This window comes from Merops nubicus, unplaced genomic scaffold, assembly GCF_000691845.1.
Source record: "Merops nubicus isolate BGI_N331 unplaced genomic scaffold, ASM69184v1 scaffold876, whole genome shotgun sequence".
Lineage (NCBI taxonomy): Eukaryota > Metazoa > Chordata > Aves > Coraciiformes > Meropidae > Merops > Merops nubicus.
This window is the reverse complement of record NW_008616724.1, coordinates 16759-33505: the sequence shown is the minus strand read 5'-3', so window position 1 is coordinate 33505 and position 16747 is coordinate 16759. Positions and strand designations below refer to the sequence as shown.

The 16747-nt window shown below is 37.7% G+C and overlaps 1 protein-coding gene across 3 annotated transcripts in view; it reads left to right on the top strand.

Annotated features, from left to right (window-relative positions):
* The first annotated feature begins 14797 nt into the window (after positions 1 to 14797).
* Positions 14798 to 16747, top strand: part of GPBP1 (GC-rich promoter binding protein 1) — a 14694-nt gene continuing 12744 nt past the window's right edge. For 2 of the 3 annotated variants that reach the window (XM_008942900.1, XM_008942902.1), the window contains exon 1: positions 14798 to 14847. In XM_008942900.1, coding sequence (XP_008941148.1) covers positions 14798 to 14847 — 50 coding nt within the window. Of the gene's footprint in view, positions 14858 to 16747 lie in introns of all 3 variants that reach the window. The other variant, XM_008942901.1, reaches the window with a different exon arrangement.

Genomic DNA, 16747 nt, shown 5'->3' with positions numbered 1-16747 from the left:
TCAATTTTAAGTTTGAAGCAGCGAGGGCGTTTTCTTCCTAGCAGTGTGCCGAGCACCTCACTCTTGGATTCTTTTATCTACATGGCATGGATACGTGGCTAAATCTATCAAATTCTGAATACCGCAGCTGCCAAAATAAAGTGCTTTCTTGCTCCTAGATTTTTTTTTTTTTCCTTCTAGGCAACATTCTGTCTGAATCATAGGCATAACTGGTTTTGTTAACTGGCTCCAGGTTATTTGCAGCCTTAGTCACTGTGCAGACATTGCTGAAAAGTTTCATGGCAAATATTTTTCCCCTTATCTTATTTCTTAGATTTTTTGACATAGCTTTCTGTCATTTTGCAATGAGACTTATTTTCTAAATGAAGAATCTAATAGATGTTTCTTTATCTTTTTTTCTTTTATATTTTATTTAATATTTTAGTTGAAAAATGTTATTGCCAAGAAGCAGCATGGAGGTATCCAGATAGCTGTTGTTTATAAATGTCTCTGTCACCTGAAGCTAGCAAACGTTCCACAGTTCAGATGTGAAATCTGGATTTTCAGCTTCACAGTTCGTGGTGTAAGGAGTGTATTTATTTCACCTGGAGCTGATGCTTCTCATAGTGATATGTACATGGAATAGACAAGAGGAGCAGCTGTCAGAAAAAAAAGAAAAAAAGCTTTTTGAGACAGTTGGCAAATTTTGGAAATAGCCTTGCAAAATCTATAAGCGAGAAGGATGGGTAGCTGATTTCTGTGAGGTCAAATCTATGTCAAATAGCTACAAATGTAGTAGCAACAAGAGCTGGGGATATTATCTCAAGAAAAACAAACTGGAGAAATACAAATCACGCAGGACCAACACCTTGTGCGGTCCTCTTGGATTAGGTAAGTGATGTAGTACTCCGAAATCAGTTTGCTCTTGAATAAACATGTTACCAGGAGAATGGTTAAAACGATAATGCTTACTGCCTAGAGGTTTGCTGTTTTTTTTGACAATGTTGAGAAGAACTTGAAGAATGTAATGTTGACTTCTTTTTAATGATTAATGAAATAATTATTGAAGAATTTGAAGAATACATGTACAAGGAGAAGTGTTTAGGTAGGATAGTGATTTTTGCGGGAGATTAGAAAATAGGTACGTTTAGACTGAATGTGTAGGTAGGCAGGCCTTAATGATGATACTGTAACCTCAACAGTGAGCTATTAACTGAACAAGTCTGGTTGACTTGCACATTTCAGTCTTTCCATTTGTATAAAATGTTTTTGGAGCATGGAGTACTGATATAGTTTTGTGTTGGTTTTGGTTTGTCTTTTTTAAATTTCCTTCCACTGTTATTTACCGCTTAAGGAACCCAAATGTTTTTCACCAAAAAAATATTTTGCTGCATATGCAAACTAGCTTTTTAATCTGTTGATATTTTAAGGTTGGGTTCAGAGTAATTTCCTGTGCTGCAGCAATGGGAATGAATGAGTCTGACTGGTCTACAAGTGTAGCATTACAAAAAACCTCTGCCTCTTTGGAAGGACTGAAAACAAAATCTAGTGATAACTAACTAACTTTACATGTTATATTTAGATGTATTGCTGTCCCCTTACTGCCATAGTGGTTTAAAGTTTCTGAAGATAGGTATATTTTAAATGTTTAAATGAATATATTTACAATATTTCTTTGTAGGTTTGCATTCATCTGAATTGCTACTGCCTCAAAGAAAGTTAAGATGGATGGAACAACTTAATTCAAAAGTTAGTGGTAATTTTACTTAAGTTCTCTTACCCCTACCCCACCTTGATTATTTATAAAGTTTTAAATATTTAAAGCATTATTGGGTAGACTGGAAACTGAGTGTTTGGTAAAGGTGACATGTTTGCCTTTTAAACCTTTTTAAAACATTTTCAGAGTTTCTGCAATACTGAAGTGTTAGTAGTAGCGAGCTGATGGGAAGAAAAATGGTTTTCTCTAAGGGCAATACAAAGATATTTGGGAACGTGGCTTCTCTTTAAGCAAAGTTAAGCATGTGAACCTGTACCTTAGGATTATGACAGTGGTTTCCTTTCCCTGTCCCCCATGTAACTCATTGTTTTGACTGCAGATGAAAGCCTTGCTCTAAATAAGTTCTCAGGCTCACTAAAAGTAATTCTGATTACTTGAAGTAGATCTAATCTCTGTCTTGGCTTGTTGGTATCTGAAAGTTCATGTATCTTCAGTATTTTACTTTTCTGTATGGCCTTGCTCTTTTGTTATTTCAACTTCTATTTCAGTTTTGGTGTTTTGATAATGTGGAAACTGTGGAACGTGGCTAGGAGGCTGTGTCTGTAATCTCTTGTGGCTCTTCTGCCTTGTGTCTCAGCATGGCTGGGGATTGACTGAATGAACTGAGCCATGTGAGATGGAACCAAACCAATAGAGTATAATGATTGTCCTCATTCCTTTAGTTGGTTTAAGGATTAATTATTGTGTTGTTGGAAAGTATTTGGTAAATGGAAAGAAGCTGAGGTGTGAGTGGTCTTTTTTTTGTCTGTTGTGTGATCATGATAGTAAGACCTGCTTCTTGACTTATAGAAAAAGACATTTATCTGTTTTTTTAAGCTGTTAACTTTCAGTGCTGTGAGATACTTTTAAATTAAAAGAGGCTCTCACTGAAACGAAGGAGCTGCATCACCTACTTATTATTTTGGATGGCAGCTTTATCTGGACTCCTTCCCTTCTGGATGTTTTGAACAAGAGTTTGATTTTTAGCTTCATTAAATTAACTCTCTCTTTACCTCACTCTGCTGGTAAGGTAGTGCTTGTGTTTTCCTTTTTGTTGCCTTTGCACTTGGGACGTGCAGTTGCTCTTGTTTGTATGCCTGTGTATTTGACAAGGATTCAGGCGTGTTTTACAGCTGTGCCCTTGCACCCTAAGCAAAATTCCTGATTAGGTGAGGCCCACTAAGGAGAAAAGGCCTAGAATGTTGGTCCACATCACCTCCTTCTTTAGGTTTTTATTTTTGTGCAGACAGCCTGTTAAGTGGTTTGCATACAGCTATGAAGATGAGGTTTTTGGCCCCCAAGAGGTTCTGCTTTAAGCCTTGATGTAAACATAGCTTTTGTACTGTCCACAACTTTTCTCTTCTACTGATGCCTTTATTCTGGTAAAATCCTAAAATGGGTACATTTGTATTGAGGAATTGTCTTGAAAGATGTAGGCTGCTGTGCTGTGTTAAAAAAAAATGTTGGTGGAAGCTTTTAAGAGTAAGCAGAGTTTAAACTTGCAGCAAATTTTATGTGGAATTTCATCTGTAAAATGTTAGGGAAATTGTGCAAGTGTTTAACTTTGTTAGTTCTTCAAAAGTTAATGTACTTTATGCTCCTTTTTTCCCCCCTCCACTTGGGTGAGATTCTTCTGTTTAAAATGTGTGGATAAAACAGTGTGGCAGTGATAGTTCATCAGTGATTTCTAGGGAAGTTGATTTCATTTATTTTTTAGTACGGGGAATAAAGTCTGTCCTGCGAGGAGAACTATTCACAGACTTTATAATAAAGAAACTTGAATGAGAACTGGTGTGCCTTTTGTTTCGGTTTTTGAGCCATAATGTTACACACTAACTGATGATCACACACTGTGTGGTGCCATCAATTCTTCTGCAATCACCTCCTTTCATATTTTGGATAAACGTAGTCAGAAAAACGGCTGAAAAAGACAGGATAGTTTTTCTGCTTTTTATGCTCAGGATATGTCAAAACACCTACCTTTTTCAACTGCTTTTTCTTCAGATCCTAGTGAAGACTCCAAAGTGCAAAAAAAATTCCTGCTTACTTTGTTACATAATGCATGCTGAATGGGTTGATGTTGTTGCACTAACACTTAAGCTTTTGGACTCTGAACCTTGCAAAGGGCAAGAAATCAGTGTTTGTCTAGCTTTCTGCTAAGTGGTACTGTAGGTGGGTAGGGTTTCAAGCAGAAGGAACTTGGTTGTAGTTTACCTTCAAATATGAAGTTATTCTATGTTATGTAATAGTGTTTTTTTGTTTTGTTTTTTTAAATTATGGTCTCGGACAGTGCAAGAAGGAAAATATTTTTTTTTTATCAAATTGGTGATTAAGTCATCCAGAGCTCTTTCACTAACTTCACCAGTTTCTAAAACATTTCCTAAAAGATGTTTTGATTGTTGTCATGTTAATATTTGATTCACAGAAGTGATGTCAACCCTGTTCCTTGTGAACCATCCCTATACAGAGAAAGAGGACCATACAATAAACAGCAGTTTATTAATTAGTGGTCCCCTGAGTTGGGTCTGCCAGCATTGTAGATCCTTATGAAAAACAAAGTGTGCTTTAGTTGATTCATCCTCACGTAAGGAACTTGAGCCATAAGTAGAAATGAAGGTGTGTTTTCCTTTTTTATTTTGTTTGTTTTTTTGCTAAGTCACTGTAAAGCTAGGTTTTAGGGCTGTGGCTATACTAGAGAATGTTTTGGCTTTAAATGGTTAAGAAAATGACCATTGCAGTTTGACTCCGTATGCATCTCATACTTAGGCAAGTCATAAGTCTTTTGGAAGTGTTCAGATTTGATGGAGGACCTCACTCCTTCCTCAGTGTTCTGCAGGAAGCCTTAGATCTCATACTTCTTTTTAAAGCATGAGGCAAGAAGGTAAATTTGAAAATGCATGAATATTTTCTTCTTATTCATCCTTATTTTCTGGTGCTAGAATACTCATCAGAACAGTTCTGTATTGGATGGTGGGGACAGTGAGACTAAAGCTGGAGATTTTACCTGCTCAGCTGAGAAAGCTTCAGCTGAATTGTTCAGAACTTTGTAACGTCTGCTCAACCAGTGGGAGAGAAGACTTTTAAAAGTTCATCTCCCCTTCCTTTTGTTGGAGGTATGAGTCTTTGACAACACATTTTAGAATACCAAAGAACTTGAGGGAATTAGCTTACCAAAACTGAACCTTGTTGGTAAATTATATGTCTGTAAACTGGCTTCTACAATGAAGTGTAGCAGAGTGTCACTTTCCCTTCAAAGTGTCAAAGTGTTAGCTGTAAATATTTAAGCTTGTTCTGCTGTAGTAGCTGTGCATTTATGTGGAGAGAAGAGAAAGGAAATAAATAATCTTTAGTTCAAGTAGTTGTTACGTGTTTGCAGCAATTTGTAAAAAAATTTAAATACTTACATTTTTCAAAAGCTCTGCAAAGTTTGTGTTAGGGTTTGAATATTATTTTCTGTCTTACTAACGCACTTTTTCAGTAGCAGAATAACATGAAATTAGCTTATTTTGCTTTTGCCAAACTAAATGAATCATAGAGCAAGGAACGTCTCCAATAAGCTATGTATAAAGGGAAATAGTGTTTAAACAAAAGTATTATTTAAAGCTGACATTTAGAAACTACTTCAAATTAGTTCAACTCTTGTCTAGAGGTAATGGAAGAATCTGTTATCAGAAGAAATTTTCTGTTCAAAGAAAATTTGTTGGGGCAGAAGGAAAAATTTTTGATAGAATGGGTTATTTTAAAAACCTACTTGATTTGAGAAAATTCCTTTTTTTTTTTTTTTTTTGTTTAGGAAGAAGAGAGTCTGTGTAGTCTAATGGTGAGGACTTGTGCATATAGTTTCTCTGCCTAATTCAGAGCAAAACTTTGTAATTTTTCTGTCTGATGCTAAGTAGATGCAATAAACATTTGAAGCTGGCTCAAGATGAAAGAACTGAAGGATCAGTTTATTTTGTGGTTTGGTTACCCCAGAGTAGCTCTGTTTTAGTGAGAAATTTGCCTCCTGCTGCTCATTCTTCAGGAAAAAAAATTGAGCTTGGCAAATAACTTTCTCTTTCTGTTTTTATGAAATGCAGTATGGTTAGTGTTTGGGATATCTCTGATACTAAATACTTAGTTTTAATGCCCCACTAGAAAATGTGTTTGCCTTCTTTCCCTTCTTGTTAGACTATCACTGTTTTCTCAGGTCACTTTTCTTATTGGACCCCTCTGAAATTCACAGATACGCTTAATTTGTCTTCCTGACTTAATGATTTGGTAATACCTGCTCTGGCTCATGACCAGGGAAGAAAAGCAGCAGCAGTAGAAACAAACTTGAGAATAAGAAGCAAACTGAATAAAATATAGCCTTTTATTTTTTTTTACTGTCATGGCAATGCTATAGTATAGTTCAATTTTGATGGTGTACAACCTTCTTTTACTCCATTTGTAAATGTTATACTAAAAATTATGGTGACAGGGTGAGAGTTGTCAAAAAAGTGTGTAGCTGAGGGATGGTGTTAAGGTTATACCTCAAGCATCTTGTGGTGTGCTGTACTTAAAGTAATAATCTGTGAGATATTAGGTCAAAAAAATCTTAGTGACATGCCACTCAGATTTCCATATGTGCTACTTTTAGACTTTACTGAAAACGATGAATGTGCATATATGCATGTGTTTTTAACATTTATTCTGTTCATGGGTTTCTCTATGCAAATCAATAGGTTGAATTTCTAAACAAGTCTTCAGGGAGCATCAATAAATTTGAATTTGTGTCTCCCTTAACTTTGGGAATTCATAGCTTGTTGCTTCCTCTTTTTTTTTAATTTTTTAATTTTTTTTTCCTGTTAATAAGTTTGCTAGTTGACATACAAGCTTCAAATATTTCTAATTATTTAAATTGATATTGCCTTTTGTTTTAATTGTCTTCTGAAAACCTCTAAAATACTCAATGTCAGAGAAACTACTTGCTGTAAAATAGTTTAGGCTATCCACAGAGCACAAGAAGTATAGAAGCTGAAAATGCAGAACTATTTTTCCTTGTCTCTAGCTTCTGGTGAGATGGGTTCAGCTGTCAGGGGTTTTGTGTCCTAATTTTTGGCATTATTTTAAAATTTGTTTTTTCCCATAAAATTTTGTTCAGCTCCATTTAAATAGGGTGAGTTTATTAATATGGTAAATCTGTAAGATGGTCAAAAGCATACAATCTTCTGGTAAATCAGATTTTTAGTTTGTAGATGTTTTGGCTATTTTACTGTTTTATTAACCAGCCTTTTACTTATTATAAGGATGTCACCATTTTTATCTGTTTGTTCATGCTAGAATATTATGAAAAAGGAAAGCTGGTTTTATTTATTCTGGTAGGTCAGACAAGTAGTGTTACAAAGTGTATCTTGTCAACAGTAATGAAACGTGTGAAATATTGAAGACAGCTATCTGGGCTAGGGGAAGATTTTTGTTCTGGACACTTGCGAGACCTCCCTGAAGTTGGATCTCTTCGGTACCAGTAGGACTGTCTTCTGCCAGCCAAATACTGGTTAGTCAGGTTCAACAACATGCCCTTAAATTGGGTGGGGACAGTCTCTGATCTTATGTCCTTGTCATCTTAAGGTTCTGCTGAGCTTTTTTCTCTGTCCTTGGTGTAGAAAGGCTTGGGTTAAGGAACACATAAAGATATAGGTAAATCCATGGGCCTTGACAGGATGCCTCTGTGAGTGCAGAGGGAGCCAGCTGATGTCATTGCAAGGTCATTCCATATTATCTTTTAGAGGTCTCATGAGAGGTGTTTGAGTACTAGAAGACAGCAAATGTCAATCCTGTCATCAAGAAGAGTAAGAAGGAGCATACAGGAAACTACAGGCTGCAGTCCATGGGAGAGGGGGACAGCAACTAATCCTGGAAATCATTGCCAAACACATGGAGGACAGGAAGGTAAGTGGGAGCAGCCAAAAGGGTTTTTTGAAGGGCCAATCATGTGTAACCAGTAGCCTTCTAGAACAAGGTGACCAGCTTGGTAGATGAATGCAGATCAATGGATGGTGTTTATCTTGACTTCAGTAAGGCTTTTGACCTTGTCTTCCCTGACATCCTCATAGAGAGGATGACAAAGTGTGTGTGAGGAAGTGAAGGATGATGTATATCAAAAACTAGATGCCTTGCCAGGTCCGGCTTGTCATAGTTGTGGTCAGTGGCACAAAGGCAGTTTTGGAGGAAGCTGTTATTGCTGTGCCCCAGGGTTCCATACTGGACCCTGTACTATTTAACATCTTCATTAAAGTCCTGCATAATGGGGCCAAGTTTATCCTCAGCAAGTTTGCAGGTGATACAAAACGGGAGGGAGTGGGTGATATCCTTAGATATTTATCCTGCCATTCAGAGGAACCTCGACAGGATGGAGAACTAGACAGCATCATCATGAAGTTCAACCAAGGGAGAATGTGAAGTCTTTCCTTTAGGGAGTAGTAGCTGCACGTGCCACTACGTGCTTGGTGCTGAATAGCTAGGTGGTAAGCAGCTCTGCAGAGAGGGACCTGGGGGTCCAGCAAGCTAACCATGAGACAGCAGTGCATCCTCATAACAAATAAGGCAAACATGTTCCTGGGGTAGATTAGGAAGAGTACTGCTAGCAGATCAAGGGGAGTTCTTTCTCATCTACCTGGCTGTGATGAGCCTACAGGTGGAGCACTGTGTCCTGTTGTAGGCTCCCTGGTACAAGAAAGATGCAGGTTTGGTGGAGTGAGTTCAGCAAAGGACCACAAAGATGATGAAGGGGTTGGAGTGTTTTTCCTGTGAAGGGAAGCTGATAATATTTTTGATTTTCTAAGGGAGCACGAGCTGGTCCTCAATCTTTCAGAACACTCTGTGGATGTTATATTTTAATTTTTCACAAGATACTTTCCAGATTTAAAAGTAGTGAGTCATCAAACTCATGTAAAATTCTGTGAAGGAGGTAACAACAAGGGGGACTTTATCTTTGTTAATGCTGTTGATGGCACTGCTGATGGTTGGGACACGAATAGACAGTGTGGCCTCAGGAGCGTGTAGTAATGCTTAGTTACAAGGTGATGCTCAAAGTTCATAACCCTGTCTGTGATAGAATGAAGAGTTGCTTTGTTGAGACATTCCTACTATAACTTGCAATGGGTGTGGACCTGTGGAAATAGAAATTAGTATTACTTGTTTTTTTACACTTGATTCTTAAGAATTGCAAAACTGTTGTAGTGTTTATAGTTAAATATATTGACAGTGTGATACTACATGCATTTCCTCTAGTCTGAACTACTTAAATAATGAAAATAGTGTCAAAAAAATTACAGCGGTTAAATGTGAGTGCATATTACTTTATGCCATTGTCCTTTCAGGTAATAAGTAGAGAGAGGGTTTCTAGTGCTGGAAAGATTTGATGAATGGAAATGAGGCTAGAAGAAATTTTGGGTAAAGGATTACCTTTACAAGGGAGCAGGAATTTTTTTTTTTTTTTTGTATAATCATTTTATTCCAGACCTCAGTAGCCTTTGTCTTCTTGATATGTTGAGGGCCAACTTCAAGAGATTTGTAAAAGAAAGGGCTGTTGTACTGTGTTAGCAGGAGCAGTGCAGGAGACATTATGAGGTCAGGTTGGATCTCAAGTGTTCCAGTGTTTGCGTCGGAGACTTTTTTTTTGATTTTGATTGAAAAAAACCCCGATATATATTTTTTTTTTAATGTTACAGCTTTTTCAGGTCTCATTGTTCCCAGCATTTTATAGATGCTGGGCATGGGGGGAAGAAAAAAACCAAAGTCTGTCTGTTCTGCCTTATCCTTTTCCTCCATAACTTTAGGTAGCACAACTGCTTTCTGGTTCAGCGCTGGAGCTAAGTGAATTAGTCAATAAATGCACCAAGTACTGTCTGCAGTGACTCTACAGTTACCCTGTCTATAATGAGTCTGATGTGTGATGCACTGTATTCCCATTTTTGATGCGCTACACAGAGATACAGGCTGGACTACCAGATGTTTGCTAGGTTTTTGCACTGTGTTCAGCCTGTAGTGCTGTCATGCTTCTCTAGTGGTTAGAAACTACTGCCAGGTATTGCCAGTCTGCTTTTACTGAAGCAGAGCTGCACAATTACAAAAGGCAAGAAGAAGATACTGAAATACTACTATCCCTGTACTACTACCACTCAAATGTACTTCAATTTCTTTATTGATTTATTATTAAATTTCTGTATGATGGTGAAATCATCCAGGAGTGAAAGAGGGTGAAATCCATAACTGATGTAGTTGTGGTGGCAGGAGTCCCTTATTTAGGACAAATGGTATGAGAATGAGCAGCCTTCCCCCTTCCCCCACCCCCTCTGATGACTTAGGAAGGAAAAAAGGGAGACAAAAAAATAAGAGATTTCTAGAAAAATTTTTACTCCGAGAAGTTACACAAATTTTATTAAGATGTGAGAAATTACATTCGTTAAAACCAACATGGATTCCATGTTTTGGATAGGTTGTTCAACTGCATCTCTTGATCTATGTATTTTGTGCCCCTTTCATGTACTAACTGCATGGAAGTTTATTGCTTCCAAGCAAGCTTTGCAAAAAAAACTTGGGTATTAGTAATTTTGGCTGTTCTGTTTTTTGTCCCGGTAACAGTGAATTCAAGGTTGCAGATAAGGTGTGTCCTGGTTCTGGCTAGGAGAAAGCAAATTTTGTTTTCTTGTGAGTAGCTAGAATATTGCCGTGTTCTGGGTTCAGTGTGGGAAGAATGTTGATAATATGCTGATGTTTTCAGTTGTTGCCAGAGGATCAAGGACTTCCCAGCTTCCCAGGTCTTGCTGGTGCGCAGGTGCACGAGCGGCTCGGGGCGCGTGGCCAGGACAGCAGAGCAGAACCTGCCCGAGGGCTCCTCCCTGCCCTAGAACGTCCTGCTCAGTACCTGGGCAGGGGGAAGTTGGCTGCGGGTGGATCTCTGCTGGGGGACTGGCTCAGCGTCAGGCAGAGGGTGGTGAGCAATTGGGTTGTGCATCATCTGAAAGTAAATTAATCCAAAAGTTTGTGAATACAGCGTATTTTTTTTTTTGCTTTTGAACAATATTGAGTTCTATCTGTGTTATTGCAGGGAAAAAAAAAAGAAATAGATTTATACTTTGGTGGTAGTGGGTAGTCTTCATGCTTAAAAAATTTGGGTTTTAAACAGTCTATTAATTTCATGTAGCAGGTGAGAGGGGAAAAAAATGCTGGAGAAACAGTATTTTCATATGGTTACCACCTAAGATTCAAGAAAATGGATTAATTATTACAGCATGCATTGTGATATTTATTAAATTCTTCAGTTACAATTATTAGTTTCTGACTTAGAAGCATAGGAGTTGAGTTATATTTCTGACAAGTCTCTTCACTGTACATCGTTTGGAACTAGTTATTCACTATTGTTTGGCACTCGCTGACGTATGATTGAAGTTTATACTTCAGAAAAATACAGAATTAATTTCTGTGTAGTTGAATATTGGAATAATTATTGCATGTTATCAGAAACAAAGCACTTTACAGACCTCTCTCAGATCTCCCCTCAACAACTAAGATTTGAGAACAGTTTTTTTTTTTCTTTGCTGTAAACTATTCTGCTGTCCACAACACAGTAAAATAAAAGTTTTAAATTTATGGGACGTTCTTTTCTGAAGTCCCTATGCAGTACTTGAATTAGACACCAGAGGCTTTTGGTGAGGTGAGACTGAATATTTTGACCAGACTGATCAAAGAAATTGAAGTACATTTGAGTGGTAGTAGTACGGGGATAGTAGTATTTCAGTAACTTCTTCTTGCCTTTTGTAATTGTAAAGCTCTGCTTCAGTAAAAGGCAACCTGAGCCAAGATAGCTTTTGTGACACTTTGGTTAAAGAATGGCAGATGTATTTTGAGTGCGTGCTGCTAGGGAATGGTGATTGGAATATTCAGTGATAAATTTCGGGTCTACTCTTTTGTTATCAAGAGAGTTTCTGAAAGCAGCAGAACTGTGTTTGGATCTGTGATATTTACGTCAAAGAGCTTACTTCTGGAAGGACAACAGCTCTTTTATCAGTGTTAATGAACTCTGTGTGGTGTGTATACAAGAGAGGGCTTGCTAGCAGACAAATGGGTTCTTCACGTTTGTCAGTATAGTTAAAGTAGTTTCTTGCAAATGCTCATATGGCTGCATACTGACTTTCATTCTGTTAAAATACTTAAAATGTCTTGGGTGTGTGGTTTTTTTTTATTTTTTTTCCCTTTTTTTTTTTCTCTTTTAAATTTAAAAGTAATCCTATGTTTCTGAAAGGCAGAAGTGTTCTTCTAAAGTAAATTGCTGATCAGTGTTAACTATTTGTCTTAGTAGCTTCTCAGTTTTTTTAAAGGCAGCTCTTGTCGGGCTGGCAGGATGTATTGGGCAAATATTTAGAGAGTTCTTTTCAGTAATTTTGTTAATAACTTCAATTGTGAAATAGAGTGTACATGTACTACACTGGAGATAGTACCAGTCTGAATAGAGGTTGTAAGTGCTTTGGGAGACACAGAATGCAGAAGTATCTCTGACTGCTGGGGATAGCTTAGGTAATGGACTTGAACAGCAGGAAAAAAGACATAGAAGTGGTTGAAGGAACCTCTAGTGATGGGGCATATTGCAGAGTAATCTGTTAGTGTCTGTGTTCTAACTTGGTTTGGAAAGCAAGCAAGTAACAAACTGGTGTTTGCCAACTTAGCTGATCATCAAGGGTTTAAGCATAGTAAATCCTGCCTGTGGCAGCAGGGTGAGCTTGCTGACATCCTATTCTCACTTTGTGATCTGCGTTCAGTTTACCAAAAACAGCTTCCTGAGAATGAAGACTATCCTGGAGCTATTGAATAGTTGCCAGATCATCAAAAGAGAGATCATGCTTGTAATGGAAATGTTTTTATATTAAAATGCATTCTAAGACAAGCTTGTCAGCATCAGAAAGCTAACATCTGTAAGAGTATTAATGAAGCCTGGTAAAACATGGAATTGGCAACAAGTAGGGTAGGCTATGTAGTCCAAAATACAGTTTTTTAAAAAATGTATTAATGTTTGGCCTTCTCTGATCTGCTGCTTTCTTTCCCAGTTTATGTCTGAGTGTTTGTGAAGATTAGAAATTAGTAAGGTATAATAATGAAAATATGTGATTTTCCCATGTCTAATTGCCAGACCAGTAGTGTGTACAACCAAGTGATAGAAAGTATTTTCTTGACTTTGGTGGTGTGGACATTTATATCTTCAATAGTTGCTTTTCTTGGTAGTCTTTATATGTAAACCTGTGAAATTGGTCAGGTAGTGTTCTAAAAATACATCTATGCTTTTGTTACTGTTCTTTTATCAAAACTAGATGGAAGAATTAGGCCTAAAAGAAAGTTTTCTTTTACGAGTTTATTGAAATTTATAGATATTCTGCTGCTGACTTTGCACTCTGAGGATTGTATAGTTTTGGCCCAGGTTTCACTATACTGCTTTGTAGGAAAGGGATTGACTCATCTGTCATAGCAGCACTATCAAAAAATTTTTTAGAGCTTTTTAGTGGGAAAAGTGAGAACATGAGGAAGACTTGCATCTGCTTCTAGAACGATTTTTGTAGGAAGGAATATGCAGTCAGTACTGGTGAGCTGTGGACAAAGCTAACTGTGTATATCATGTCTTATCAGGCCAGGCTGAGCTATTTTCCCATTGCAACCTTCATGGTGCAGAGCTTTTGTGCTGGGAGTCAGAAGGGTGGTGATAACACCCATGTTGTGACCATCACTGAGCAGTGCTGGCACAGTACCAAGGCTCTTTCTAACAGTCCCCCCCACAGTGGGAGAGAGGGCTCAGGAGCTTTGGGGGGAACATAACCAGGACAGCTGACCCAAACTAACCAAAGGGATACTCCACACCATATGACGTCAGCTCAGCTATAAAGCTGGTACGAAGAAGGAGGGGGAGCTAGCTGCTCCTTGGTCCTCCAGAGCAACCACAACACGTTTTGGAGCCCTGCTGCCCAGGAAGGGTCAGACATTGTGTGAGGATGGGAAGTAGAGAATAAATCTTTGGGGTTTTTTCCTCTTCACTTCTGTGTGCAGCATTGCTTGCCTTTGCTTTTCCTTTTACTTTAAACTGCCCTTGTTTTTACCCACAAGGGGTTTTGTCTCCATCTTATTTTATTCCCCTTTTCCTTTGTTGAGGAGGGAGAGGGAAGGGGGAGGGTGACAGAGTGGCTTGATGGGCATCTGGTGCTTCAACAGGGTTAAGCCACCTCACATATATAACATTTTGTAGTATTTAGCTGCAGAGCATGATTCAGATAACCTTATATTTCAGGCAGTGTTTCATCCGTTTCTTTCTGTGATGTAGTTCAACTTCAGGTAATACAGTTTAATTGTCTTGTGTTCTCTTGCTTATTAAGAGCTATTTTCCTACTTGTGGGGAGAGCATGCGATAGCAAAAGTGTTCTTGGGTTTTAATCTTAAGCCATACTTCCTTTTGCCTGTTTTCAGACTAGAGAATTTTACTGGATTTCTACACTGTTTTACGACATGTAGACTCTGTCCATTGAACCTAGAGATAATATGGAGTTGTTGGTGGCCCTGAGCCTCTTGTTTTTTTTTCATAAGGAACTTAAATTGGCCTCTGAGACTAACATTTAGGGCCTAATTAAAAAAATTGGCTTCTTGTAGGAAGCTCTTGAAATCTCTTCTAGATGGCTCCAGGAAGTATTTCAACAAGGGAATTTTGCCACAGCTTTCTGGATCTGACCTTACACAAGATGCTTCATCCCACCTATACGAGGAAATGAAGGAATATTACACTTGTATTTTCATGATGCTTGCAATATATTGGATTAGTCTGACACTATGGTAATAAAAGCGCAAATGTGATGCTATAAATGAGATGAGGATAGTTAGATTATAACTAGATCTGTGTGAGAAAATAATACCATAAAACAGAAGGGAAGTAATGATCAAAACACCACAAATGTAATCCTCCTGTAATGTAAACATCTAAGAAGTACTAATTTCTTGCTTTTCCAAGTACAGGGACTTGCCATGAGGTGCTGAAGCCTTGTTTCATTGATTCGGAGAGACTGGACCTAAATGGCGCAGCATGACTTTGCTCCAGCCTGGCTTAATTTTCCTACTCCACAGTCAAGAAAGGTGCGTGTGTTGTTCATTTTAACAGGCACTCTTGGTATTAGAGAAGTCTAAATGACATAACCTCAATTGCAGTAAAAATGCAAATCTCTTTATGAACAGGGTGATAACAGACAATATCTGTTCAGCCTTGTTACTGTCATATAAGTAGTTGGACCATGGTTGTTGTCAAGCCTGTACCTCCAGCAGAGTGTTTTTGCTTAAGCAGATGACTTTGTGGAAGGAAACTTGTGCCTGGCCATGTTACTAGAGCTGTTGTTGGATTAAGATTACCTTCATCAGGAGTTTAGTATTAACTATGGTATTTTGTGCTAGGATTACCAAGAGAGACATGCGCCTAACGCTCTTGCTTGTTATTCTGCTCTGTGTCCTATAAATTTAATAGAAATGTTATTCTATCATCCAAGTAATTTTAAGGAAATGTTTTTGAAATGCACCTTCTGAAATAACTCTTCAGTTGCTAGTGGGATACTTGTTACCACTGGTGAAGTGCGATGCTTTCAAATAGTTGTGCATTTTCACTCTGGTTATTTCACCTAGACTACTGTTACTCACTTTATACAACAGGACAGTTAGCTTGGAAACAGGAATTAGCAATGTCTGAATTGTTAGGATTTGTAAACATTCTAGGAAGTCATGAATATGCCTGTCTCATAAATGGTTCTTTTTTCTCTGGCGTATCCTTCTACTTTTTCTTAATTTGTGCATATGCAGAAGTGGAGGCAGCACTGGCTATTCAAACTCTTGTCATCCATTTCCCTATTTGTAGACCCTTGTCCCACCCATTTCCTAGAACAGATTTTTATTTCCACTTCCCATATATTAACAAAGCAGTTGAAGAGAAGAGCAGGTGCGAGGGATGGAGATGAAGAGGAAATACAAGGTGAGGAAGGCAAGGTGTCTCATGTTTCAAGCAGAATGCATCTTGGGATATGAGTGAAACTTCTCAGAAAGTATTGCTGTAAGATGTCTATGTGGAAATTGCAGACAGACTGGAAAACTCAGTTTTTGCAAGCTTACTTTTACTTCATGTTAAGTGATAAGATTTATTCTTATACTTGACAAGCCATGTTGCTTTCGTTCTTGCTTGGCTGAACCTAGCTAGATGATTTCTCAGCTTACAGAAGTTGCCAATAGATGGCCTGTCGAGTGCAGTTTACTGTCATTCTTTCCAGAAGAGGCTTGCTAGACCGATAGCTCCATGGTGTGGGGAAAATGCAAACTGCATGATCTTTGCACACAATTTAGAGACCTCAGATTCATTGTATCGTGTACGACTTGGATACAAGGTATAAGAAGCTGTCAGTTACTATATGTGAAAATGTAATTGTTCTTCAAAGCTCATAAAAAAGAAAAGGAAGAGGAATCCCAAAGGCAGTATTAGAAGGTTGTCATATGTAAATGAACACATGAAGCATCTTTTAAAATTTCATCTATGTTCAGCGGATCCGGAGCTTTCTGAAATTTTTTTCAGCTTTTTAAAAATTTGTTTATAAGGATTTATTTTTTATTTAAATATTGAGATTAATTTTTGAACTTAATAGATTTATTTTTTTTTTAGTTACTTGTGGTTTTCTGTTTTTTCCTCTCTCTCCAAGTTTGTTAAGGAAGTAATTCACTTCCAAGACCTCCAATTGAGAGAGCAATCCCTTTTCATTTGACTTCTGTATGGTTTGGAAATATATGCTTTGTATTTTATACATACCTGTTTTTTACTTGAGTTTGAATTTTAAGCAGTGAATTTGGACAGCACCTTGCACTCTTCTGGGCCATTGTCAGTAGAACTTGGGTATAATTTTTTTGTGTGTGATTTTTGCTTGTGGGGGAGGTAAGAAGATGGAAATAATTTGCTCGGTATTTTCCAAAAGAAGTTAAACCCATTACTGTAATTTC